The 26,085-nt window shown below is 42.4% G+C and overlaps 1 protein-coding gene and 1 long non-coding RNA gene across 2 annotated transcripts; both read right to left on the bottom strand.

Moving 5' to 3' along the window:
• Nucleotides 1-309: 309 nt before the first annotated feature.
• On the bottom strand, nt 310-24,293 carry LOC136421539 (YEATS domain-containing protein 2-like). The gene is made up of 24 exons (XM_066408867.1): nt 24,200-24,293; nt 22,893-23,023; nt 22,527-22,624; nt 21,950-22,039; nt 19,327-19,358; nt 19,018-19,096; nt 18,601-18,683; nt 17,922-18,033; nt 13,395-13,439; nt 10,938-12,116; nt 9,224-9,418; nt 8,386-8,715; nt 7,944-8,117; nt 7,120-7,716; nt 6,289-6,493; nt 5,189-5,582; nt 4,783-4,859; nt 3,743-3,958; nt 3,203-3,307; nt 2,813-2,937; nt 2,445-2,546; nt 2,092-2,166; nt 1,492-1,571; nt 310-522 (listed from the first exon to the last, which is right to left on the bottom strand). The coding sequence occupies exons 2-24, from the start codon at nt 22,981-22,983 to the stop codon at nt 393-395; spliced, it is 4,614 nt and encodes a 1,537-aa protein (XP_066264964.1). The 5' UTR covers nt 22,984-23,023; nt 24,200-24,293; the 3' UTR covers nt 310-392.
• Nucleotides 14,775-17,830, bottom strand: LOC136421817 (uncharacterized). The gene is made up of 2 exons (XR_010753515.1): nt 16,563-17,830; nt 14,775-16,136 (listed from the first exon to the last, which is right to left on the bottom strand). It is a non-coding gene; the product is annotated as an uncharacterized lncRNA (long non-coding RNA).
• Nucleotides 24,294-26,085: the final 1,792 nt, after the last annotated feature.

Raw genomic sequence — 26,085 nt, 5'->3', positions numbered from 1 at the left:
CTTTCTCCTTGCTTAAGCTTTCAGGCCAGAGAAGTTTTGTTGTAAAGAGGAAATGTATTTTTTGGACACTTTACAAGCTAAACTAGGTGCTCCACCTAGCAGTGAAAGACATTACTGCACCCTGTAAAGTTGGCAGTTGGAACTACATTGTATGACTATGACATTTACTGTCATACCGTACAATTGTATGAAAAGCAAAGAATCCTCCATCCAGATAGCTAAAACTCGCAAAGGTAAGGAAACTCCCAAGAAAATGCATTGTACTGTAGAAATTCAATAATAATATATATAAACTTTTCTCCGATGTCCTATCCAGTGTTCTATCCACATATCCAGGTAGTTCTGTTTCCACGGTGGCCATCTCCATGGTAACCGTCTCCACGGTTACCAGCTCACGATGTGGTTGGCTCTTCCTTCTCCATGGCGACCACGCCCATGTGGGTGTTGGAGAGGAAGTCACATGACGGGTTGGAGCTCACTGATTGGTGGATGTGGCTGGGCAGGATGATGGGAGGGGCGTGTCTGGAATGCAGTAAATAACAACAGTAAACAACAACAGCAAAGAAAAATAAACAACAACTAAACAAAAAACAACATTACATAACAACGCCAAACAGAATTGATAAATAAGTAAAAGTGAGCAACACCACAAAACAAGGCATAATTGTTGGAGGCTTTCTAACACTTCTTCCGGATTATGAACCAAGAGGTTGGGGGTTCAAATCCCACCCTAAGGCCACACCAATTTATTTTCTTGGTTAACGGATTTTTATTTTGAAAAAAAAAATGTTAGAAAAAAAATATTCATGAAAACAGAAGGCAGGGCCAGCCTTCTTTTTTCATGATTTTTTTTTCCAAATTTTCTTTTTTTTTTTGAAAATAAAAATCCGTTAACCAAGAAATGAAATTGGTGTGGCCTAAGGCACCAGTGTGTAGAGGCTGAACCTGAACCTGCATGCTACTGGACTGGAAGGCCTACATGGACCACAGGAACAATAGCTACATTCATATTGTCAGCTAATTGTGGATCCCATAAGTCAGGAAGGGCCACTAAGCTGTCAGTGCAAGTCTCCCCTCAACTTGAGCACATTGAGGAACTTTTAAGGACAGAGTAGTGGCAGGCCCTGGTCAAAGCTATCAGTCAATCACCCGTAGCTTGGTTTGGTTTGGTTTGGTTTATTCGCACATATCAAAATCAATTTTACATAATAGAACAAAACAAAAACATGTGCTGGGGGAAGAAAAAAAGCCATAGTGGCTTATACAAGGTCTTCCCCCATTTAAATTAACAAAAATAACATAAATCTAACAATTCATAATATAATTATAGTAGTAACTAATAACAATAACAAATCAGACAATAATAATACTAACAAAATACTAACAGAATAGTAATTGGTTGTATATAAAAAAATTATATATCAAATCATATCATATAGCTTGTACTTCCCAACTCAAGTACAGAACGGAAACTGATTTCAGCGAGCCTACCTGAGCATGCTCAGTCCGCTCTGTTTGTACGCGTTCGCCAGCGCCCCGCGGAGCACGTCATTGGTGAAGAGCAGCGACGCCTGGGGGGGGGGGAGAGATCAGGTTACAAAAAAGAACACGTGGATGAAATCAGCTCCCAAAGATCTATTTCCTACTGAATAAAAGCTCCAGCTTACTCCAAAACAAACAAAAATCAAGACCATACCATGCACGTCCAGGTCAAAACATACAAAAACAGAAGTTCTGCTGCAGTACCAAGGTCACATACCAGGGGGTCCAAAATCGACCATGACCTTTGTCTTCCCTACATACCTAATATCATTACAATCCATTTAAAGGTTCTTGAGTTGGGGGGTTGGGGAATTTGCTTTTTAATACATCACTACTATAGACAAAGGCTTTGGCCTAACTCCCAGACAAGCATTGACATAGCCTTGACTTAGATTCAAAATCAAAACAAGTTGCTTAGCAACCCTGCCATCTGCCATTTTCACAACAAAGGATGAGACCTCTTTCACATCTTACAGCACTGAAGTCTTAAGAGTTAGGAAATGTACCTTAAGAACCATCTCTTTAAGTACAGGTGAGAACATGTCTTACCTTAAGAACCATCTCCTCCAGGACAGGTGAGAACATGTCTTTAGTCGTCTCCACAGGTTCCAGCTTCACTCCCAGCTGAAGAATAAGAAAAGAGAGTTAAAGCTCGGCAGCTGGGCTGTCAGTGGGACTTGATGTATTTGATACTTCAACACTTGCTTCTTGGAACTACAAAACTGTACCTTTTGGTTAACGGTTACTTATTTAAGCTACTTTAACGGTCACTAGTCAACCACTTAATTGTCATGATCGAAAATAGTTGATTAGTAACATTTGGATTTGCAGTATTTCCAAAGTTTCAGTAGGACCACGACAGGAAAATAACAAGAAAGTGGCGCAGATTCATGAACTCTGACCTTCTGCGCGGTGTCGTGCACAAACTCGACCGCCGGCGTCATCGGCAGGAAATACCGCGGGTGGTCGTCCTCTTCTTCCATTGGCTCCTGCTTCACCAAAACCTGCCAGGAACAAGGGTGCTCATTGGTCAGTTCAAATGTGGTATGATTGTGAGAAGTGTGCTCATTAGTCAGTTCAAATGTGGCATATTTGTAAGAAGCTTTCTGATTGGTCAGTTCATATGTGGTACGACTGAGAAGTTACTGGTTGGTTTGTAGTCTATCATCAGTCAGTATTGACATTATGATATTTTCAAAGTCACCATGGCTGAAAATCCAACTACTTGCACCACACAACAACGGTGCGACCTTTGACCATAACCCCTGACCTTTGTCTCCTGACCCAGCGAGATGACATCCACTTCCAGGTCATTGTCATCGGAATGCTGGTAAGGCTTGCTGTCCTCTAACATCTGACACAGGTCGGCCGAACCACTGCAGCTGGAGGGGGGGCCTGGCAAGAAGAAACACATTTATCTTAAGTACAAGTTATCATCTGTGATTAAACTCTCATATTTTTCCAGGTCCTTACAATGTTACATTAGATTTTACAAGGTTCAAATCATGCTAAATTGAATTAAGTCTTCCAAGAACAAGATATAACTTTATTGCACAACAATTGTATAAGGTAAAAGTATGGCATCGACTTGCACATAGTAGATAACATTCTATAAAACTATTGAAGCTGCTACACCGTGATGTGATTCTGAAGGACTCACCGTTTGCAGCCCAGAACTTGAGGCAGTCCTCGTGAGCCGTCCGCAGTTTCGCCCGGAGCTTCTGTCCACAGAGCTCACAGTAGTTCTCATCCTCCTTCAGCACATCTAAAAACACAACAACGATCTTAGTTAGAACAACAAACCCTAACCCTAAACAACAACAACAAAAATATTAGAACAGCTAACTCGGCTTCTATCACAGCTTGCAGTAGTTCTCATCCTTCTTCAGTGCATCTATTAATACAAGAGACAATAATGCTCTAAAATGAACATTAAAGTAAAGTTTTCCATCTACATTGAAAATTGTGCTTCCTTGTTTTATTTATCTAACTTTAGCTGCAGTCATACATGTCCACACACACAGATACATTGTGACTTGTAGTGAACATAGGTTTCAACATCAGATATCACATAAGACCTTATCATCTGCAGTCTTGAAAGAAACTTGGCACAAGACTCTTGCCCCTGATCCACTTCTCTCTTTTTAAAGGTCACATTTTTCTTCATAAATACAGCAGAAAGTAAAGAAATTTTCCTTACTGTAAGCAGAAGGGGTGTAGCCATGGGTCCTGGACCAGTCCATGATGTCCCGAGTTGTGGGGGTGGGCAGGGTGAGTTTTTTGGTGGAGGATTTGACCTTCTCGATGACCTTCCTGACGGCGACGGCGCGCTGCCACTCCGCCGCCCGCTGCTTCCCGATGTTCCAGCCGAAGAACTGCTGTCGTGTTTGGGCGCAGTACGGATGCTGGCTCAGCACTGGAGAAAAGGGACATGTTAAACATAAGGGGTTCCACAAGGATCACTTCTGGGACCATTATAAGAACAGCTGTCGTATTTAGGCGCAATACAGATGTTGACGAGCACTGGGGGAAAAGGACAACATTGTTAAACACTAACACAGTTTAGAACCAAAAAGAGGGTTCCTCAAGGAATATTTCTGGGCCCATTACAAGAACTGCTGTCGTGTCTGTGCTTAGTACTGCTGCTAACTCAGCACTGGGGGGGCAGGACATGTTAAACACACTTCTTATACATATGTCACAGTAGAGATTGGAATCCAGTACAGTCCGGAACTCTACTAGTAGAGATTGGAATTCCAATCTCTACTAGTAGAGTTCCGGACTCTACTGGATTCCAATCTCTACTGTGAAATATATAAATTATAAGGGGTTCCAGAAGGAACAGTTCTGGGTCCACTATAAGAACTGCTGTGGGGTCTGAGCACAGTATGGGTGCTGGCTCAGCACTGGGGGAACAGGACATGTTAAACACAAACACAACTTAAAAACTGAAGGTGTTCCACAAGGATCCCTTCAGGGACCATTATAAGAACTGCTGTGGTGTCTGGGCGCAGTACGGGTGCTGGCAAACACTTGGGGAACAATAAAATAAAGTAAAAAGTGATCTTGGACCAGTTTAGCTCACTGAAGAGCTATACTTCCACTGGTCGTGACCGAGGTTCAGCATAACCTACCTTTCAGCACCTAGGACATTGCCTGCACTGTTTAAAACAAGAACAAGATACCAAAATCTTCTAAGAAGATGAACTTTTGCTAAATGTTTCTAGGGAAGCTGCTCACCCCTGTTTGGGTCCACGAGTGGAACGTGCCGCACCACGGCACCGATCAGCTGTTCCTTCGTCTGGATGCCCGACACGCTGCAGAGGATTGTGGGTAAAGCTTAGGGCATGATACCATGGCAACACAACACAGCTCTGGAATTTACAGACTAGATTTCATTGGCACAAAATGTGGAATCTCAAACAAGTCCGCAAAGTCAAATATCTCCATATGCATCATAACTGATACTAGTACTGTGCACAAATACATAATATTATAAGGTTGTACACAAAACCCCCTACATTGATAAGAACTACTTAGTGCGAAATAACAATGGAATTTGGAATTTCCTCCCACAAACACTATAGTATCAGGGCAACACAAAAATGCTTCCCAATATTTACCATTTTATGAAACACAAACTCACCAGACTTTCCTTGCCACCAGCTCAATAATGTCAAAGGTCGGGGTGGGTGATGTTCCTGTGACCCTTGACCCCGTGACCTGTGACCCCAGCCCAAGCTTCATCTGCAGGATGCTCTTCTGCAGGCTGGAGGTGACCTTGGAGGGTGTGGAGGGGGTTTCCCGGGGGGTCACGCCCTTGTGCGCGGGGGAGGGGGTGAGGACCGTCGGCGTGCTGGCGGACTTGGTGACCAGCTGGGCCGCCTGCCCGCCCGACGTTGCCATGGTTACGAGCTGTGCCGCGTTTGCGCCGGACGTCGCCATGGTTACCAGCTGGGCCGCCTGCGCGCCGGAACTCGCCATCTGCACGTTCTGCACGGGAACCAGCAGCGTCTGCCCCGCACCGATCTGCTGGGAGCCTGGGAATAGTTTCAATACTAGTAGTAAGTTCCAAAGTCAGTCATTCATTCATTCATTCATTCACGGACTCTTCGTACACAACCAACAATTACAAGAACTCAAATCTTAAGCATTGGATGAGGAAAAAAATTGACTTATAATTATAATCTTAATCCAAAGGTTCTAGGTTGGAATCTCTGGTGGGCCCCATTGTTGTGCTTTGGCAATGAAACTTTACACCTTTTTCCTCACTTAATAAATGAGTACCTAGCTCTGGCAAGGGAGTTTATCTTGGACAGGACATAAAGCTTGAGGAGAGCCCCATCTTTAACCATGTTTAACGTTGCACCAAACAGGACCTGGTCCTAAATGAAAACCTTTAAGATGATCATATATGGTATAATTGAAGGTTATCACCCTGTTACCACACTTGCACATTGCATTCTTATTGCTAAGTATATGTTTTGTTCAAAATGTCAAACCAAATTTTACCCTCTTTAGAAACCGACTTAAGAACATCAAAGAAATAGATAAGCAATTACAATACTTACAACCATCATTGCAATTTCAATCAACACTACAATTAGTTAGGAGTTTCCATGTATCTTTATGTATTATTATGTATGTAAATAAAGTTTGGAAAAAAAAATGAAAAGAAAATCTTTAAGCATGTTTAAGAACCCACTAAATAGAGAAAAGTAGCTGGGAGAAGGTTAATAAAAGTACCAGGCTTGCCGATCTGGCTGAGCTGCTGGGGCGTGAGCGCGATGAACGTGTGGCCGCCCGCCGTGGCGACGCTCGGCCCCGCTTTAGCGCCGGCCTCCGCTGTGGGGGACTGCCCCCCCGCCTGGGGCGATGGGACGATCCGGAATGACTGCATGGGTTTGGCGCCGGACTGTGCCACTGTCTGCTGCTGGGGGACAACCTGCACCTGAGGACAAGCAGGACACACCAAAATGTGTAAGTTATAACACTGACTGTGAAAACACAAACAGGCCCAAAACAGTACCTTCCAGTTAACTATTAGGCTCTTTCATTGACCCCATAACTGGGACTCATATAGATGTGTCCATAGAGGTATCTTAAGCAATGGAGACTCAGCAGCTATGTGTGTGATGGTTTTGTATGGCTGGCCATATACTAGTACCCTATGTGCGTTACATTCTCAGGGATGTCCCTAAAGAATGGAACAGTGGCACTCCTCCATCCTGTTCTAATCCCAGCTCCATCCTGTTGATTTTCAAAGGTGGGGGATTTTTTTCCAATTTTTACCCAGCAAAGCCTGTAATTTTGCTCAAAACTAGAAATTTCAGGTGTAAAGCTGAAGTTGCAGAAAATAACTTCCATTATGTCTGAAAAAGGCAACATCCGCTCTCTTTTTGTAAGTTGTGCGCCCCCTCCAGACCTCCCCCCTCGCGACACGTATCCTGTGCCCGGCACCCTCCCCATCCTGCTCTATATTTCTGGGGAGATCCCTGATTCTGGATGCGTGCTCCTGGTGTTACTGTTAGCCATTGATAATGAGAGTAAAGCAAACAAGCAAACGCCCGTCCGTACCTGCGGCTTCCCGGGCTGCTCCTGAGGCACCTGCTGCACCATGAGGGTGGAGGGGCGGCTGGGGGAAGAGCCGGGGCCGTTCCCGCTGGCGGCGGCACCCCCCGGGGGCTGCTGCTGCATCAGGATGTACGACGTCCCCGGCTGGAGCGGCAGGGTGATGGTCGACCCCGCCTTCACCGTCTGCGCCACGCCCGGCGATGACCTCTCACCCCGTGCACCCTGACCTGTGACCTGTGGGGTCAGTGCTGAGGTCGGGCTGGCCCCCTGAGTGGCTAACCCGCCCCCCTGCACCACGTGCACGATGTTCCCCCCCTGGGGGGTCACGACCTGACCTGGCATGTTGACCCCCGGGACCACTGGCGACCCCTGCAGCACGGTGACCCCCGACCCATGACCCTGCTGGAGGGGGATGCCCTTGACGATGGCGGTCTGCGGGATCAGGATGACCTTCCCCTTCATGGCAGGGTCGGTGGACTTGGCGGCGAGGAAGACCTTCGCCCCCGGCGCCACATTCACCAGAGGGAGGTTCATCACGTTGGGCGACATCAGGGCGCCGCCGGGCACGGCCTGGGGCTGAACCAAGGACTGCGGGCCCACCTGGACAGGGGGAGAGACATTTACTGCAATCTGGTATCTTTTGCACATGATGTAATCTGTTCTCAGCCCAGCAAAGGGTCCCACACAGGGAGGTGATATAGCCATAGCTGGTGTAACAGGACCGATAGAGGACAAAATCATGTAATGTCAGAACTTTTCATTTCAAGAGTTATCAAATCTATTCCAATCTACTGTATGTCCTATAAAACATCATCAAAAATACAAACCTGGACCACATTCCCGGCGGCGCCCGCGTGAGGCTTGGACACGGGACTCAGCCCACCAATCACAGCGCCCGAGATGGTCCGAACCTGCGGGGGCGTGCCGGGGGGGACCGTCGGCGAGGCGCTGCCGATCTTGGTCGGAGTCACGGGAACCTTTGCTTCCGCCATCTTCTCCACCTGCACAAACAAAACACAACAAGCCCATACTATCAGCATGTTCAGGTCACAAGATACAAAAACCAGAAGCTCTGCTGCAGTACTAAGGTCACACACCAGGGTGACCAAAATTGACCTTGACCTTCCCAATGCCTAACCATATACTAAATATCGTTACAACCCATCCGCCGGTTCTTAAGTTATGCTAACAAATCCAGAAACACAAACACACAGACAGAACAATGTTTCAACAAATTAAAAAAAAAAAACAAGATTCAAAATTTCCTACCTTCACAGGCATCTGTGCCACCTGGGGGGTGACGCCGCTGAGCAGAAGAGCCTTGCCCTGGTGAGGGGAAGTGACGACTCTCGGCACAGCCTGGATGGGGCTGCTGATTGGCTGCTGCGAACTCATCACGATCATGTGACCTCCCGAGCCGACCGCGGAGGCCGAACTCTGACCCGGCAGCCCCGACAGTTTGAGGATCGTGCCCTTCTGCGTCGCCATGGGGACGCCCTTCTGCGGCGAGGTCAGGACCGCCTTGGGCCCAGTTCCCGCGCTCACGACCACGTTCGGCTGCGTTGCCATGGAAACGTTTAGCCCTGTCTCCTGCTTTACCTGCGGAATAAGAACAATTTCTTGTTAAAGTAGTTACATCACCATTTTTTTATTGACCAATATGACGAACTGACAATTGACCATTTTAATATATACAAAAGCCGCTAGAGGGCCCAAAATCTAATCATTTCCAGGTCTTATCAAGACCTACCCACATACCAAATAGCAATACAAGCCAAACAGGAGTTTTGTGCTGGTCTTCTATCTACATAATTTATCTGTCAAACATCAGGTTTAAAAAAAATATGAAACATTTATCCACGAGTCTGTTGTTTGCTTGTAAATCCGGTATTCTGAATAAACCATTCATCGTCACCTGCTTTATTCATTTATCTATTTATCTTTTTTATGTGTCAAAATTGCAACATTAGGCAATACAATGGTCAGCCCAGGCAGCATTGCTGATATCGGGTGCTATGTAACATACATGTTTGACGTTCACTTATGACTAAGACTTACATTTACTATGCTCAAAATTTCTATCATAAATAACACAATGCTACAATACCTGCTTGATGATGGTGATGTTCTGCTGGGTCGCCGTGGTTACACCCTTGGAGGTGAGGCCCTGCGGTTTCAAGGTCAGTGTCTGCTGGACGGTGGTGACGGGTTTGGAGGTCGTCGGGACGATCTTGGTGATAACGATGCCCTGTGGCGGCGTGCCGACCATGGTTGTCCCGGCAACTGTGCCCGGTTTCATCGCCTTTTGTCAACATAAGAGACATAAGAAAAAAAACCTGATAAGGCCACACAAATTTCATTTCTTGGTTAACGGATTTTTATTTTCAAAAAAAAAAAATTTAGAACAAAAAAAATCATGAAAACATGTTTTCATGAATTTTTTTTTTCTAAAAATTTTTTTTTTTTGAAAATAAAAGTCCGTTAACCAAGAAAATAAATTGGTGTGGCCTAAGTCAATAACTTCGTACTTAAGGAATATATTATTGCTAAAACTTAGTAAAAGTAAGATCCAGAGACACATTGGGAAGTGGGGCAATTCTCATTACTTTTTGTGATCATACATTCAATTTATTGTTAACCTGGTTTTATAAATCGGTTTGTTGTTGGGTATGTGTGTCATTTATTATCTCCATGAAAAATGGAGATATTGTTTTGGGTGTGTCTGTGTGTCTGTCTGTCTGTTTGTTTGTGTTTCCGCACCACTCCAGTCAGCATAACTCAAGAACCTCTTGATGGATTACGATGATATTTGGTATGTGGGCAGGTGTTGTGAAGCCGAAATTCAAGGTCGATTTTGGGCCTCCTGGTATGTGACCTTGGTACTGCAGCAGAAGTTCCATTTTTGTATCTCTTGACCTGGACATGCTATGGTCTTTATTTTTTGGTGGCAGATAGCTTGTGGTGTAATAAAGACGTGGTGTGGGTTTGGGCCCCCTAGCAGCTTGCTCTAGAACTGCAGGGGCGTTATCTTGAAAATCTTCTAAGGAGAATAACTCAGCAAAGGAACGATGGATTTCCAGGATATTTAGTATACAGGTAGCTTAGACAGAGATGTACATAATGAAGTGTAAATTATGTTAATTAGAACTTAATTTGCATAACTAATGAGGAAAATCTATATTTGCAGTGTTTGCCATTATCAGACTCAAATACATGTAATTTATGTAGTTTATGGAAAGTGGATTATCAACAGATACCAATTATGCAAATAAATTCCTTATTATAATTTGCATGATTAATGCACAACACCATATCTCATCTAATTGGAAAATTATAGGACTATCAATATGATACTTAGTATGCAGGTAGCTTAGATAGAGATATACATGATGAAGTGCAAATTATGCTAATTGTGACTTAATTTGCATAGCTAATGAGAAAAATCTATATTTGCAGTCTTTTTCATTATCAGACTCAAATACATGTAACATACTAGTATGTAGTTTATGGAAAGTGGAGCATCAACAGATACCAATTATGCAAATGAATTCCTAATTTGCATAATTAATGGAAAAACACCATAATTCGTCTAATTGGAAAATTATAGGAATGTCAATATTGCAACATGTGTAAGTTAAATAAAGGTGTTTATGACCAAGCATATATCATGCAAATGTGTAAGTCATTTGCATGAATAGAATTGTTCATGGAGATATGAGGTCGTGGAACTCTTGTTCTCTATGTGTGCCATTGATAGCCTTTTGGGGCGTTATTTTGAAAATCAATAAGAAGAAAGATGAAAAAAGAAAAGAAGGTCTCACCACCTTTGCTGCGCTGACCGCCGCCCTCGCCTGGCTGGGCAGGACCAGCGCTTTTGTGTCGACTGTGCGGGAAAACGTTATCGGATCCCGTGACGATGGTACCGTTGCCGGGGCGACTCTCGGCGGGGACAGCGGCTCCGCTTTCACTTTCACTGGGAACATGACGGTCTGCCCCTCCTTTTGGTCCCCCAGCGACGTCTTGGACGAACCCGTGCTCTTGGAGACAGCTCTACTCGCGCTGGTTGCTATAGTGACAGCAGGGATCGGCACGGTTGTGCTAGTTACCATGGTAACAGGTTTATGTTTGAAAGCGTCTAAGTTTGTGCCAGAGGATGATGGGATTGCTGTTGTCACGACGACCGGTTTCTGCTGAGACCCCTCACCAGCGAAGAGTCTTCCATCTCCTTTTTCTTTAAGGCTTGTGTCTTTCTTTTCTTCAACTTTCACTTTTTCCTCGGCCTGGCTGTCTCCCTCGCTGATCTTGCGAGGTTTCTTGGCTCCACTTTCTTCAGCTGAGAGAGAAAGTTTCCTGGTGTCTTGCCTGAACTTCGCTCGAGGCGACCTCCTTACAAGGGAAGGTCCAGGTTTCGGTTCCTCTTCTGCCTTCTCTTTCCCAGCCTGCACTTCTGCACGAGAACTGCCAGATGGCGCTGTTGTACTGGTGCTGGCTTTCGCAGTGGAGGATGTGGCCTGCACTTCTCTACTACAGCTGCTAGAGGGCGCTGCTCCACCGGTGCTGGGTTTCACTGTGGCCTGCAGTTCCAAATGGGAACTGCTAGAGGGCTTAGATACACTGGTGCTGGCTTTGACTTTAGAACCAGTGGCCTGCAGTTCTGCACCAGTACTGCTAGAGGGAGCTGCTGTGCTACTGTTGGGTTTCACTGGTGAACTGCCGACCTGCAGTTCTGTACTTGAGCTGCTAGAGGGAGTAGTTGTGCTGGTAGGTTTCACTGGAGAGCTAGCAGTCTGCAGTTCTGCGCCGAAGCTGCTAGAGGGAGCAGCTAGCGTGGTAGGCAGTCCTGAGAGCAGCACGGACAGGTCAGGCTGCAGTTCTGCGCCGGAGCTGCTAGAGGGAGCCGCTGGCTTGGCCTGCAGTCCCGATGACAGCACAGACAGGTCGGGGAAGAGCGGAGTTCCCGTCTCGTCAAACAGGTGACGATCCAGCTCCACATCCACGATCTGGGGAGGGGGAGAAACACTGATGTATATATCTGATGTAATCTGATTATGTCATACCTGGGCGTGATAACGGTGCACACCCCAGTTCTTCCGAGACCGGGGTCCACGGAAGTGCCCGACAAAAAAGTGACGAAAGGGTTTCGAGGGGCTGGGTTTGAGTTTAGATTTCTCATAATGTGCTTCGAACTGATATTAGATACTAGCATGGCTGAAAAGCGTATGAATTGGTGTGTTTTGGGTGAAAATTTCGTTTCGATCTGAGCCTTGCTTCCGGATATCCATCCGCGTTGATGGTGAAATGTCCCTTGGCCCGGGATTGACCTTTGTTGCGTTCTGTGGGTCATGCTGACATGCCTCGCGCCATGGATGATTAAAGAAATCTAAGTACTAGAATTTTCTTTATAATTGGCTCGACTGTACTCAAAAGTGCCAAAATTTGACCATCATTTTTGACGTGAAAATTATGTTTTTGTCTCCTGATTTACCAAAATCAGAGAGGTAGAAGAAACAGAACTCAGCTGGTCCTGTAGCGGAAGGGATAGGCTTTCATCCCATACACAGTTGATTTACTTCGGAATACTTCCCTGGAAGAGACGGTACCTAGACTGGAGGGTGCGCAGCCTCCAATTGAAACCCCAAATAAACTGGGGTGTGCTCCCTTAAGGGTGTTCCGGACCGTGTGATAACTATCCGGATCACATAGGGTTCGGGAGTGTTATCACACAGGCTTCCATGGAATATTTCGAATGCATTTCGAGCGTGCCGATTGCGCCGCCTTCGGAAATTCGAATACCGGATTCGGAGGTTAGAATCAATGTTGCTACAGTTTCTTGTTCGAGGACACAAAACTCCCTCAACTTCTGGTGCATTCCGCATTGAAATGTGTGTTTTCTCGGGTGGGTATGACCAAGGTATGACATTAATAAAATACAACCCCGTGTTGTATTCTATATATCTGTTACAGTCACTAAAAAATTCCCTCAACCAATTTGATAAAAACATTGATGAAGGATAGGCATCCAGGTAATAAGATATGCCAAAAAAAACAGTAGTCAAGCAACTGGATGGACTTTGGAAACGGTCAGACGTTTCGGGTAGCATCCACTACCTTTTATCAGTGACACTGAGCAAGATTTGTCAAAAAGCAGGTTTTTAACCTTTTAAAATTTAATAGAAACATTAACAGAATGGCCATTTTTCTTCCTATTACTTAATGTTCATCTCTTGAGGCCCTCTAGTTTATGTTCTAAGAATCCGGAGTAAGTGTGTTTGTCTCACCGTCTCAGCTCCGAGTGTCTGCAGCCCAGTGTAGGTTCGGTCCAACTGGGGAGACACAAAAATACTACTTACAGGGGAAACATCATCACAGTTTCAACTCTTCATCAAAGAGCAATGATACTGGATCACTAAAGCAAATGTCTGGCTAATTTTAAACAAAATTTTAAGTTTAAACTCCTTTACCAAATATGTTAACTTTTTTCAACAAGCAGAATATTTGATTGCAGCAAGAAGGGGAAAACTGGAAAAACACAGGGGGAAATGGGGGACTTTATGTTTACAATAAGTTATTTTCAGTTGTGTTTCAGTATTTCAAATGACAATATTATCTATGTTTTGATTGAAATTATGTTATTGAATGGATAAAGTTTTCTTTTGTATATGACACTTGTTACTGGACGGAGAAAGTTTTGCTTTATATGACACTGTTTCTATATGACAAGTTATTACTGACGTCAATTTGTATATGACACTTATTTATGTTACTGAATTACTGACTGTGTTGTTTATGTTGTTGGATGGAAAATGAATAAAAGAAATTTAAAAAAAAATAAAATAAAAAATAAAATAAAAAACATTGCGTTACATACATGTACAATACAGCAAAACATTTTTCTTTTGTTTTTCTAATCTGAATTTTGTCAACATTTCTTAACAGTAGCATGGTCTCCCACTAGTGTTTTCTCACACTGTTGGTCCCCAAACAAAGTTTATAGGTGCTGTTGGTCTCCTACCAAAGTTTACAGATGCTGCTGGTCTCCTACCAAAGTTTACAGATGCTGCTGGTCTCTTACCAAAGTTTATTGGCACTGCTGGTCTCCTACACTGCCAAAAATACAATTTCTTGTATTCTAGTTTTTTCTTCCATACAGAAAAATATTACTTCATGCAAGCAAATTTTTCTGTATTCAAGAAAAAGGTTTTGTCCACGAATTAAGCAATTTTTTACTTACTGAACTTTTTCTTGTAGTAAGATAATCTTTCTTATAAAAATGACCTTGGTTACTGCCGGAAAGTAATTCTTGCAGTAAGATTTTTCTTCTATGTATATTCTTGATTCAGACACCTGGATCTGAGGTTCTTATACTAAGAATGCATTTCTCTTCTTAAGACCAAAATTCTTGATAGCAAGAACTACTTTCTTATTTCTAAGATTTAGGTTCTTACACCAAGACTTTTTTTCTTATCTCAAGACCAAAATTCTTACTGCGAAGAAAGGTTTTCTTCCCTTTAAGCTTTATGTTCTTATAACAAGAATGCATTTCTCTTCTCAAGACCTAGAACTGCTTTTTCTTATTTTCAAGATGTAGGTTCTTACACTAAGAATATTTTCCTCACTTCAAGACCAAACATGCTTATTGCTGAGAAATGTTTTCTTACATCAAGATTTATCTTCTTACATCAAGAATCCTTTTCTCGCTTCAGGGGCAAAAATTGTTATCGCCTAGAAATACTTTCTTACTTCTAGAGCTGATCTTCTTAAACAAAGAATATTTTTCTCACCTCAAGAACATGATTCTTGCTGCCTAGAAAATGCTTTCTTACTTCTAAGATTGATCTTCTTAAAATAAGCACACTTTTCTTACATCAAGAGCAAAGATTGTTTATTGCCAAGAAATGTTTTCTTACTTCTAAGATTAATATTCTTACATCAAGAGCACAATTTTTGCTACAAAGAAATGTTTGCTTACTTCTAAGATTAATATTCTTACACCAAGAATATTTTTCTTACATCAAGAGCAGAATTCTTGCTGTCAAGAAATGTTTGCTTACTTCTAAGATTAATCTTCTTACAACAAGAATACTTTTCTTATATCAAGAGCACAATTCTTGCTGCCAAGAATTTTTTTCTTACTTCTAAGATTAATATTCTTATACCAAGGATACTTTTCTTACATCAAGAGCACAATTCTTGCTGTCAAGAAATGTTTGCTTACTTCTAAGATTAATCTTCTTACAACAAGAATACTTTTCTTATACCAAGAGCACAATTCTTGCTGCCAAGAATTTTTTTCTTACTTCTAAGATTAATCTTCTTACAATAAGAATACTTTTCTTAAATCAAGAGCACAATTCTTGCTGCCAAGAATTTTTTTGTTACTTTTAAGATTAATATTCTTACACCAAGAATACTTTTCTTACACCAAGAGCACAATTCTTGCTGTCAAGAAATGTTAGCTGACTTCTAAGATTAATCTTCTTACAACAAGAATACTTTTCTTACTTCAAGAACACAATTCTTGCTACCTAGAAATGTTTTCTTACTCTTATAATATAATTATAAGACTGATGTTCTTACAAGAAGAATCTCACTCCAAGAGTTACAGTTAAAATGACATGTTGATGGCTTAATATTTCTGTAAATTGTGGACTATGGTAAAAAAATGACATTGGCAAAGCTTTACAGTGTATTTTTTCAAAAATAATAGGTATAATAATAATATATAATTATACAATACATGTATTGTTGTACAAATACCAAAACTAATTTTGATACAAAGCATTCTGAAACTGAAAGAACATAAAGATTACAAACTGCTATGTAATTAACATGCTATATGATTTATTACATATGATATATTTCATAATATATAATCCTTTATCGTCTTGGAAGGTGGTATAGAGCAGCCTCATCTGACTTGGATGATGATCTTCGACTACGGAAACCAAACCCTTCAACTTGTTGAAGCCCATTTCTGTTGACTTGGCATTCCCATTGGCATTCAAATGATCTTCCAACATCTGGGGGAAAAAATGAAGACTATGTCATTAATTTTTACTTTTTGAGTTGAGCTAACTAACTTCCAGCTTCTAGAACTGAAAGTTCCAATTGAAATGATTTCTTCACAAAGCAAATCATATGTTTTATCATTCTTTAACCTATCCTTATATATGTTTCCAGAAACAATACAATTAAAATAGTCCACCCCTCAGCGGTGGAATGTAATCTTCCTATGTGTGCGGATCGCTTTTTGATTAAAATCTATTAATTCTTCGGCCAAAAAGATGTTTTGAGTTGGACCCAAAGAGGCTTTACTTATCATTATCTCTAATGCTTGATGCTTTTGATGATTAAACCATCCAGGGGCCCTTTAACTTAGTTTTTTTCATATGATAAATAAAGTTGAACTGATTTTCATATAGTCGGGTGGGGAGGGGGGCACTTACCTTTTCCATACTGCTATCCAGTCTTTCCGTGCAAAATTTGGCATCTGCTGCAGCCTCAGACCATGATCCCCATCTTGTATATGTTCTCTTGTACCTGGGTTTTGACTTTGAAACTGACTTGAGTCTTCAATTAATACAAATAGAACTAGAAGTGAACAGCACTTGAAGGCATGAACTTCTCACAGCTTTGGCCCTACTGTCAACTGCCAGTGGGATTCGATTCCACCAATCAGGAGTTAGGAAAAGATCACATGGCAAGTGTTGCCATTGGTCAAAATTTTATGCAGATATTTGCTAGAACAATCAAGATTTTTAAAGAAAATTTAACTTGGCTTCTTTTTCTTGCAATAGCCTCATCTTAGCCAGGAAACAACCATTATATTATACGAGTTAAAATAAGAATTTCAAAGTATTTCTTGTATTTCTTCAAGTATTATTATCAAGAAAAACAAGAATTGCCTTGCTCAAAGTTTCTTGATATGAAAAATAAGAAAATTCAAGAATATAATTCTAGTTATGACTCGAACTTTGTCTTCAAGTTTAAATATCTTGAAAATTCTTGATTTTCTAAGCAGGATACCTCAAGAAAGGCAAGAAGAAAATTCTTCTATTTTCTTAAACATCCCAAGAAAAACAAGAATTTCTTTCTCAAAGTTTCTGGATACAAAAATCAATAACATTCAAGATTATTATTCTAGTTATGACTCGAGCTTTGTCTTCTAGTTTAAATATCTTAAAAATTCTCGTTTTTCTAAGCAGGATACCTCAAGAAAGGCAAGAAGAAAATTCTTCTATTTTCTTAAACATCCCAAGAAAAACAAGAATTTCTTTCTTAAGGTTTCTTGATACAAAAATCAAGACCACTCAAGAACAAAATTCTAGTTGTTACTTGTTTTCATAATTTTGAATTCTTGTTTTTTCTTACTACCAGAAAAAGAAGATAGGGGAGAGAAAAATTCTTGTATTTTCTTATACATGGCAAGAAATAGATTCTCCATTCAAGAAAAACAAGAACTTTTAACTTTAATTTCTAGAAAATTCTTATGAGAGAAAATCCTTTATAGAAATTATTTCTTTATTTAAGAAAAATAAGAAAATGTTTCTTGTTGTGAGAATTTACAAGACAAGATTCTTGGAATGGTCTGTTGTGCTTTTCTTATTTATTCTTATCATTTTCAAGGAAGTTCTTCATTCAAGAAAATTTGTCCACGAATTAAGTAAAAACAAGAAAACTAGAAAAAACAAGACAAATCATTTTTAGTAGTGTACCAAAGTTTATAGGCCCTGCTGGTCTCCTACCAAAGTTTATAGGCACTGTTGGTCTCCCATTACAGTTTGTCCTTGTTCCCCCTGACTGACCTTGAGCTGGTGGATGATGTCGACCTTCTTGTGCCGGGGGTCGACGAAGTGCAGCTGCACGCGGACGGGAAACTCCCCCCAGCCGCGCCGCGTCAGGTGGAAGGGGGGCTCGCTGGAACAGGAAGGGACAGTGAGATGTTTGTGTGGGAGGGGGGCAGTGAGATGAGGAAGGGTAGCATTAGCCGACATATATTGTGGCAGTCACAGCACAAATGAACAGTTGACACACTGAAAGCAACTCGGTTTTGGCTTCAGTTTCATTATTATTTCTTTTGTGTCTACCACACATACATGTATGCCACGATTGCCTCTAAAATGGTTCACATAGTTTAGATGTACTATCTGTTCAAGCAGAATAGTCTGGTAATGCAGTGTTTTACTACACTGAGATGGGCCACCCTGGCTAGATAAAACCGAAATAAATTAATAAATACAGTCTTCATTGTTAAACTTAAAGAGGAGTATTTTCATGCAAGTGATTGAACGTTTTCTGCTTGTTTTGACATTACTTGATACTAGTATTCTATAATGTGTTCTCTATTTGGCACAGTATATATAAGTTATAACAACTGCAACAACTTAGTGGTCGTTTTGAAGTGGTTTGGTCCTGAGTTCAAGCAGGAGTGGTCGAACTAAGACAAAACAAGGAAGATCCCATTGTTCAGCAGGGGTGTTTTACCTGATCTCCACCAGGTCGTTGGGCCGGTAGCTGGGGTGCAGGTAGAACCACACCTTCTTCACAAAGTGGTCGATTCTGGGCGCCTGCAAATCAACACAACACAGAAACTTTCTAAAGACAGAAAATCTGAGCATGCTTTGGTACCAAAAGTCATTTAGACCAATACTAAAACTAGAATGTACAATATTGTGGATGATGACATTGTCTGTGTAACCAGGTCCTTTCCAAAGCATCAGTCGAACACACAAAGACCTCTACACACTATAATATTTATTCCACTGATAGCACAGCCACGCTGCTGTGGACTCAAAAATAAAATCATAAATTACCATATTATATCAACCTGCCCCTTACTCTGACCTCTATATGTAGCTTTCAACACGAACTATGACACGAACATGAACTATGACCCCTGACCTCTCTCGGGCCGCGAACGTAAACCATCCACTTGTGGGTCGACTGGTCGTTCTCTTCTCGCTTGTCTGCCGTTATGTACCTGGACAAAACACCAATCAATCAATCAATCAGTAAACCACTCAATCAAATCAATCAAAACAATTCTAGTTAGAATTCGGCTCCTAATATTTGTTTCTGAAAAGATCAAGCTTCATCTGACATACCGTATGTTTCAAAGTTAATGAAATACAGCACAAAAGGCGTCAAGAACTGTTACAGATCATAAAATTTCAGACTTTCTCTCAAAAGTTTGCATTCTGTTTCCCTGACATGGGGGTCCCTTGGAAACTGGTCAAAGCTGGCTAGAGGAATTTCCCGCACAATTCAAGATAGACAAGTAGATAGATAAATCACACTTTGTAAGAAATAAGATCAACACTTTCATTTAGATGTTGAATCACAATAAACCCATGAACAAGATTAGCTATCCTTCCTTCCAGACATCTCTGCCCCAGGCGACTTACTTGGAGACGTTTCCCACGATGATGCGTTTCTTGACGCAGAACCGACTCGGCCCTCCGCTCTTCCTCCCCAGAACCTCCGCAAAGTCAAACCCGCTGTCATTGGTCGAGTCCTGGGTGGGCGGGGCAGGGGCGGGGTCAGCCTGTGGGGACAGAAATAAGTTCAAAGAAAAGTCACTCAAGTGATTTGCAAAAGGTCAAACATCAAGACAGTATCCCAATCACAGACCACAAGGAGAAGATACTTTTATCTTTTTCAAAACTCAAGATTAACAATTGTGTATCTTATTACCTGGATGTCTAACCTTCATCAACGTACCTAGTACGTGACTTTTGTCTTACAATATTAGCCCATCTGGGTGTAAGGTTGCGGAGATACATGTATGGGAGGTCACTCTGCATCTGGAATTAAACTGGATCTCTGGAATTAAACTGGGGGGTGCTCGAGGAAAAGTTGCTATTTTGGTTAGATTTCTTCTCATCTTGATATGCTGTTACTAATCTGATTTTTACAGAAATCATTTTTCACCGAATATTTGCAGAAACTTTTTTACCTTATCGACAGAATCACAGATCTCCTCCAGACTGGGCAGCCCGGCATCGCTTTCCTCCGGCAGCTCCTCCTGAGAGGCCTCTGCTGATTGGTTGGAGCTTTCAGATTCCTCATTCTGATTGGTCGATGCAGCAGCCTTGGGCCTATCAGTCAGCTTCTTGATGGCAGGGTGGTTGGCAGTGTTCGGGTCAGGAGGCTGGACAGAAACAAAATCAGCAAGTTTAGAATAAATGTACATTGATGAAGGTTAGACATGTAGGTAATAAGATACAGCACTTCACTTTATCTTCATCAGAGCAAAATTTCACGGTGTAAGGAAAATAGACATTTTTACTGAACTTTAACTTCACGGTGGCGGCAAGTGATTTAGAGATGTGTGAAGGAATCATAATACTTACAACCAGTGTTCTCGCCAGCGCCCGTCCTCCCGTCATTTGACGGGTTTTTGTCGCTCATGACGGACAAAATTTTTGCCCAACCCGTCATTTTTAATGGACAAAAATCGGTATGTAAAAATATTTAGACAGAGTTTAGAATTTTGTAAAAACTCCAGAGAATCACCGGAAGTTCGCGACGATGGCGATCTAGATCATTTCTAATGCCCGCCGGCGACAACCCCAGCCACACACAAAGAGCGCCGTGGTGGATATTTGGTGGCCGCCGAAAACTCGGCGTCATGCGCCGCCCTCCCCACAGTTTTGGCTGGTCGCATCGGGCTGACGTTTATTTCTGTTTTGTCGCTCTCGGTTCACGGTCAGTTATTGTTATCAAGGAAGCCTAAAAATTCAGAAATATTCGTATAGCTATCAGGCTTTCTGTAATCTGTAAAACTTTATTAAAGTTTCAAGCCGCGGCGGCTGAGTTGCATGTGCTTTCTTCCCGTAAGAAATGGTAAACAGGCGTCAGATATTCTATTTCACCAATCACAGTGCTTGTCTCCGTCGCGTCAAGAAAAACCGACCAATGACATGCGAGTCTCGCTACTCGCGTGATTTCAGCTAAGCGTGAATTTGCGAGATGTTAGGGGAATGGCGGGGATCGCAAGGATCGCACGACGAAGCGGCTGTTGGAAGACTTGAATCGACAACTTTTGAAGACATTCAGTGCAGTTACCGGAGAAATTAACCGTGGAAAACATGGGGGGGAAAATGGACGTCTTTATGGCGTTCTTTCTCAAAGTAGGGTGTCAAATTCCTCATTATGTTCAATGATTACACAAGGACATTACAGGGAGCATACGGGACAAGTGTTGAAAAATTTTGTTTTTGCCGACTTATTCTGTGTGTATTTTTTGTAGGACGTAGATACGTAATAAAGTTTTGTTGTGCTTGATTTTCTTTTCTTTGCCGATTGTATACAACATAGAAATGTAGCTTGTTTGTGAACATTCGATGTTACCGCGATGACGGCACGCCTCCCCCCAAAATTAAGCCTGAAACCCTTGTGTAATTTTTCACCGAAAGAGATGTCATTAAACTATGCTTATTCTACCAGGAAATTTGCCCCTCAAAATGCAGGAAATAGCGTTTCAGAGGGTCTAGATTCCAAAATTTTCCGGGGGAGAATACCCCCGGACCCCCCTAGGATGGTCACGCCTCCGGCGCGACGCCTCGCGCCTTCGGCGCTCGATATGTTCTTCCCTCAAGCAAGATTGAAAGGACGGGTAAAAATTTCAGGCTGGCGAGAACACTGCTTACAACAGGTATTTTCACGGTAATGATAAGTTCACACTACAGACGTGACCGTGAAAACAGTGAACATAAAGTTACAGTGAAAGAAACAAGAATTACAGAATGCGAACTGACAGTTACTCATTCACAATATCAATAGTTTAAAACAGTTAGACGTTTCAGACAGCATCCGTTGTCTTTTGTCTCACCTCGCTGGGTTTCTGCCCGACTCCTCCGTAGTAACTGGCGATGATGCAGGCTCGGAGACGGTCCAGCATGCCTCGCGCCTGGTGGATTCGCTGGGGAGACATAAACAAATAAACAACTTTCACTTTTGTCCAGCATGCCTCGCACCTGGTGGATATGGTTGAAAATAACAACAAAAACAAATAAACAAACGATTTTCACTTCATTTCTTACTTACTTACTTAATTAGTTAGAGCTCCCGCTCGAACCAATCCAGAGAGATTCCTCCATGATAGCACTTTATCCTACTTCATTTCATCCATTCCAAATGCCAACAGGATCACTATGCAAGCAGACTAAGGTAGCCCTGCAAGTTCCACTGGTGCCGATGCACTACAGCTTCCCACTCCCTCGAGCTCCTGTCCAGTGTCTGTGTCTCGCTTCCTCCCAGCTGTACCCCAACTCTCCCAAGTCCAACACGACTGTTGTCTTCAAGAATTATTCAGAATGCCAACAGGATTATAGGCCTACGCAGTGTTACCTACAAACAACCATGATAAAGTTACAATATTTCTCATGTCAAAGGTGAAAGGTCGTTACCTCGTCGATGACCTCGATCTCCCTCTCCTTGTTCCGGATCTCCTGCGAGAACTGGTCCTTGATGATCGTCACGATCTTACGCACCGTCGCGTCCTTGGCTAAAATGACAAACACACATGTGAGACTACAACACCAATGCCACGGGAAAAACTTCGGAGTGAGACCTTATGATCTTATGCACCTTCGCGTCCTTGGCTGAGGGGAGAAACACACATGTGAGACCTACAAAATTAATGTCACAGGAAAAACTGCAGTGTGAGACCTAACAATCTCCATCAGCATTGATTCCTGATTGGAAAAACACATGTGATAACTACAGCCCCAATGTTACAAAAAAAACAGCAGAGTGAGACCATGACAACTCACCATCCTGCTGCATGGACCTGAGCCGCTTGTTGGGCTGGACGACGTCCTGGTAGTCAGGGTCAAGGTCGTCTGAAGGGCGTTTCCCCGACATGGCGGCAGGGTCAGCCGGTCACGACCTCAGCAGAGAAGCTCTGTTATGGAAAACACACCAGGGGAGGGCTCATTATTGACTCTGTTAGCTACATGTGCGCACCAGTACAAGTGTAGATTCCACAGCCAGCTTTCTCTTACCTAACTTGTAGCCTAAAACGTGTTTGAAGTATTGTGATCTTGAGGCCCCATGTTTGACTTGAAGGAGAGCCACACGTCAGGCACGTTAAAGAACCCACCACACTTATGGATACAAGTAGGGGTCCTTCCTGGTGTGAGTGGTTCAAAACCTAGTCCTGTCTTACGCAGTACTTACTGTACAAAACTGCTGTGCTATGTGTTTTCCCATTTATGATTATGTCGGACAAAGAAATAAACCAAAAATCTGTATCCTATAGCTAGTTCACAGTCACATGGAACAAGCTGTGTATTGTTACTGGTTTGTATTCCATGGATAGTTTTGAAGATCACTTGGACTTCAATGTGTTAAGGTCTTAAATGCTAAGTGTGACAGGTCAATCATTTGATGTTATTGGTGTTCATTAATCATAAGATGGTGAGAAACTTAGGTAGGGGTTTGGTCACACCAGCTGTACAACACATTTCACAGATACAGTATTATCATAAGCCCATTCGCAGTTCCGACTACGCATGTGCAGTGTCAAAGGCGAAGGCCCCTGACTTGTAAACAATTTGTCTACATTTGCATAACAATGCCCAAACGGGTTTGTTTACTTCTCAGTGGCCTTCACCGTTGACACTGCACATGTGTAGTCGGAACCGCGAATTTTATACATAATGGAACGGTCCACATCCATGCCACACCCCCTCTACCCTTCAGCTTTACACTGACAAATGCACACCACAACACAAACACACACCTACAAATTCACCACAGCAAACCTTACCGTAACTTCTTCTTACACTGAACCATTTACACTGTTTAAAACAGACGTAGTAATTTCTGTACCAAAGTATAGAAGCTCGTCTGAGTACCACAGTCCCCACCCTAACCCACATGTAACAACACACGTTTGAAAACTCTCATATTTCCGTACCGTATATCGTCACTTTAGCGCTTAGAAATCAGACATTCTAACGTCTGGAAAACCGCTCCTGTGGTCTAGATCCCACAAATATGTTTTTGCTGAACTAAAGCGGTGGCTTATATGATTACAATTACTGAATTACGGCAGAAACGGGGTAAAATTTCTCACCTTGTCGTCTGTTTTCGGGCGGATTTGGGTTCCTGCGCTGACGGTGACCTATGACCTCTCATGTTTTCCACGGCAGCTAAATGCAACGCTAAAGTTTTGCCTCAGAATTCGCTAAAACTCGCTGAACAGCATCGTTTAGCTGAAAAACATAATTTCATTCCATTTCTTGTACTGTGGAATTTTATACAACGAGGGATCAATGTCTCTCTGTTCGGTTTTAATCTACTTTTGGTTTGAACGAGGGTCTTCAACAACCGTATGTATTTTGTTTCGCTGCTTTCTTTCACGCTCTCCTCATGTTATTTTTGGCGACGCCACTAAAACGGGGTCGATGATAAACTACAGCTATAATACCGTGGTAGATTTCTATGATGACAAAAAAACATAAAATCTTAAAGAAAAAAAATTTGTTTCTCTTACTAGTCTAAGGTGTAGTTACTGTACTAAAAATTCTTGATTTGTTAACTGTAACTTAATTTAGTTACAAGAATATTCATCGATCATTGACTTAGAAAAGGTAACGAGATACGAACCTCCAAATTTTCGACGTCTACTGTACGTCTTGTTCTCGGAGTGACCTAGTCTCGCGAGAACACGAGACTAGGCCGAGACTTGTGAAGATCGTCCTGCCTCTGCCGCCTCCTTGTTGATAACTTAATTTATTTATGAATAACAGCTAAAATTTCATCATCGCAAATATTTGATCATTAATTGATATTTGAGACAGTGATGTTTGTTCCCACTGTTAAAACTAAGTGCCGTGACCCACTCCATGTTCCCCTAACCGCTATATTTTCCTGCCGCTATCAACGTGATAAACAGTGTGAGGATTCTTACGAATCGAAGGTTCTTTCAAACATCAGGCGATACCCAAAGATCTCTGCAAACTATGTTTTATTCCACTTGGCAGGACTGGCACCCTTCTCGGGCCCATCTCTCCAGTCAACTCTCTGTAACTGATACCGATCTCTCTCAGCTCAATGCTCTATACTCCCTGAGTTCTGGGACATACCATTCTCTGGTGTCGGGGGATGACACCTATCATAACATACAATATCTAGATTATAATGAAAGCTCATCTGTGTTGGTAGTAATCATAATACAATGCTAAACTTTTTTTTCCAACACTAAGGTATTCACGGATCGAATTTTCGACGACCACTGTCGCCTTCTTCAGGATCAATAATGACCAATCACTGCCGAACGTAAACTCGCGAGAGTTACGGACACGTGACTTTATTGACACGTGTCATTGCGGATACGTGACGTCAGCAATTGGTCAAACGTGCCAGGAAGTTTGTAACGCCCACTGTCTCTGTTGAGTGACGGCTGGAGTGCCCTACAGACTCTGTTTGCAATATGGCGGAAATACAGAAGTGCCTCTACATCGGTGAGACAGAACGCTCGTTGAGAACCAGATTCCTTGAACACAAACGCCCCAGCTCGCATTCGTCTGAAGTCTCTCAACACATCCACATTGAATCTCCGGGCCATACCGTCTCGCTGGACAAAGTCAGAATACTGGACACTGAGCAGGACTACTTTATGAGAGGTATAAAGGAGGCCATATACATCAGGGCACTCCAGCCGTCACTCAACAGAGACAGTGGGCGTTACAAACTTCCTGGCACGTTTGACCAATTGCTGACGTCACGTATCCGCAATGACACGTGTCAATAAAGTCACATGTCCGTAACTCTCGCGAGTTTACGTTCGGCAGTGATTGGTCATTATTGATCCTGAAGAAGGCGACAGTGGTCGTCGAAAATTCGATCCGTGAATACCTTAGTGTTCGAAAAAAAAGTTTAGCATTGTATTATATATACAGTATCTAAATTTCATCGAAATCTATGAGCCAGCAATTTTGTTTGATGTTCAGTTGGATT

The sequence above is a fragment of the Branchiostoma lanceolatum genome, chromosome 16, assembly GCF_035083965.1.
Source record: "Branchiostoma lanceolatum isolate klBraLanc5 chromosome 16, klBraLanc5.hap2, whole genome shotgun sequence".
NCBI lineage: Eukaryota > Metazoa > Chordata > Leptocardii > Amphioxiformes > Branchiostomatidae > Branchiostoma > Branchiostoma lanceolatum.
The sequence above is the reverse complement of the archived record's forward strand: the minus strand, read 5'-3'. Positions and strand labels throughout refer to the sequence as shown.

Excerpts from the sequence above, each read along its gene's own strand:
- LOC136421539 (XM_066408867.1), bottom strand. The coding sequence starts at position 22,983 with ATGTCGGGGAAACGCCCTTCAGACGACCTTGACCCTGACTACCAGGAC. Across the intron at positions 13,440-17,921 it reads ACATCATCCACCAGCTCAAG|TTGGACCGAACCTACACTGG; the intron begins GTCAGTCAGGGG and ends GTGTCTCCCCAG. Across the intron at positions 523-1,491 it reads AGCGGACTGAGCATGCTCAG|ACACGCCCCTCCCATCATCC; the intron begins GTAGGCTCGCTG and ends ACTGCATTCCAG.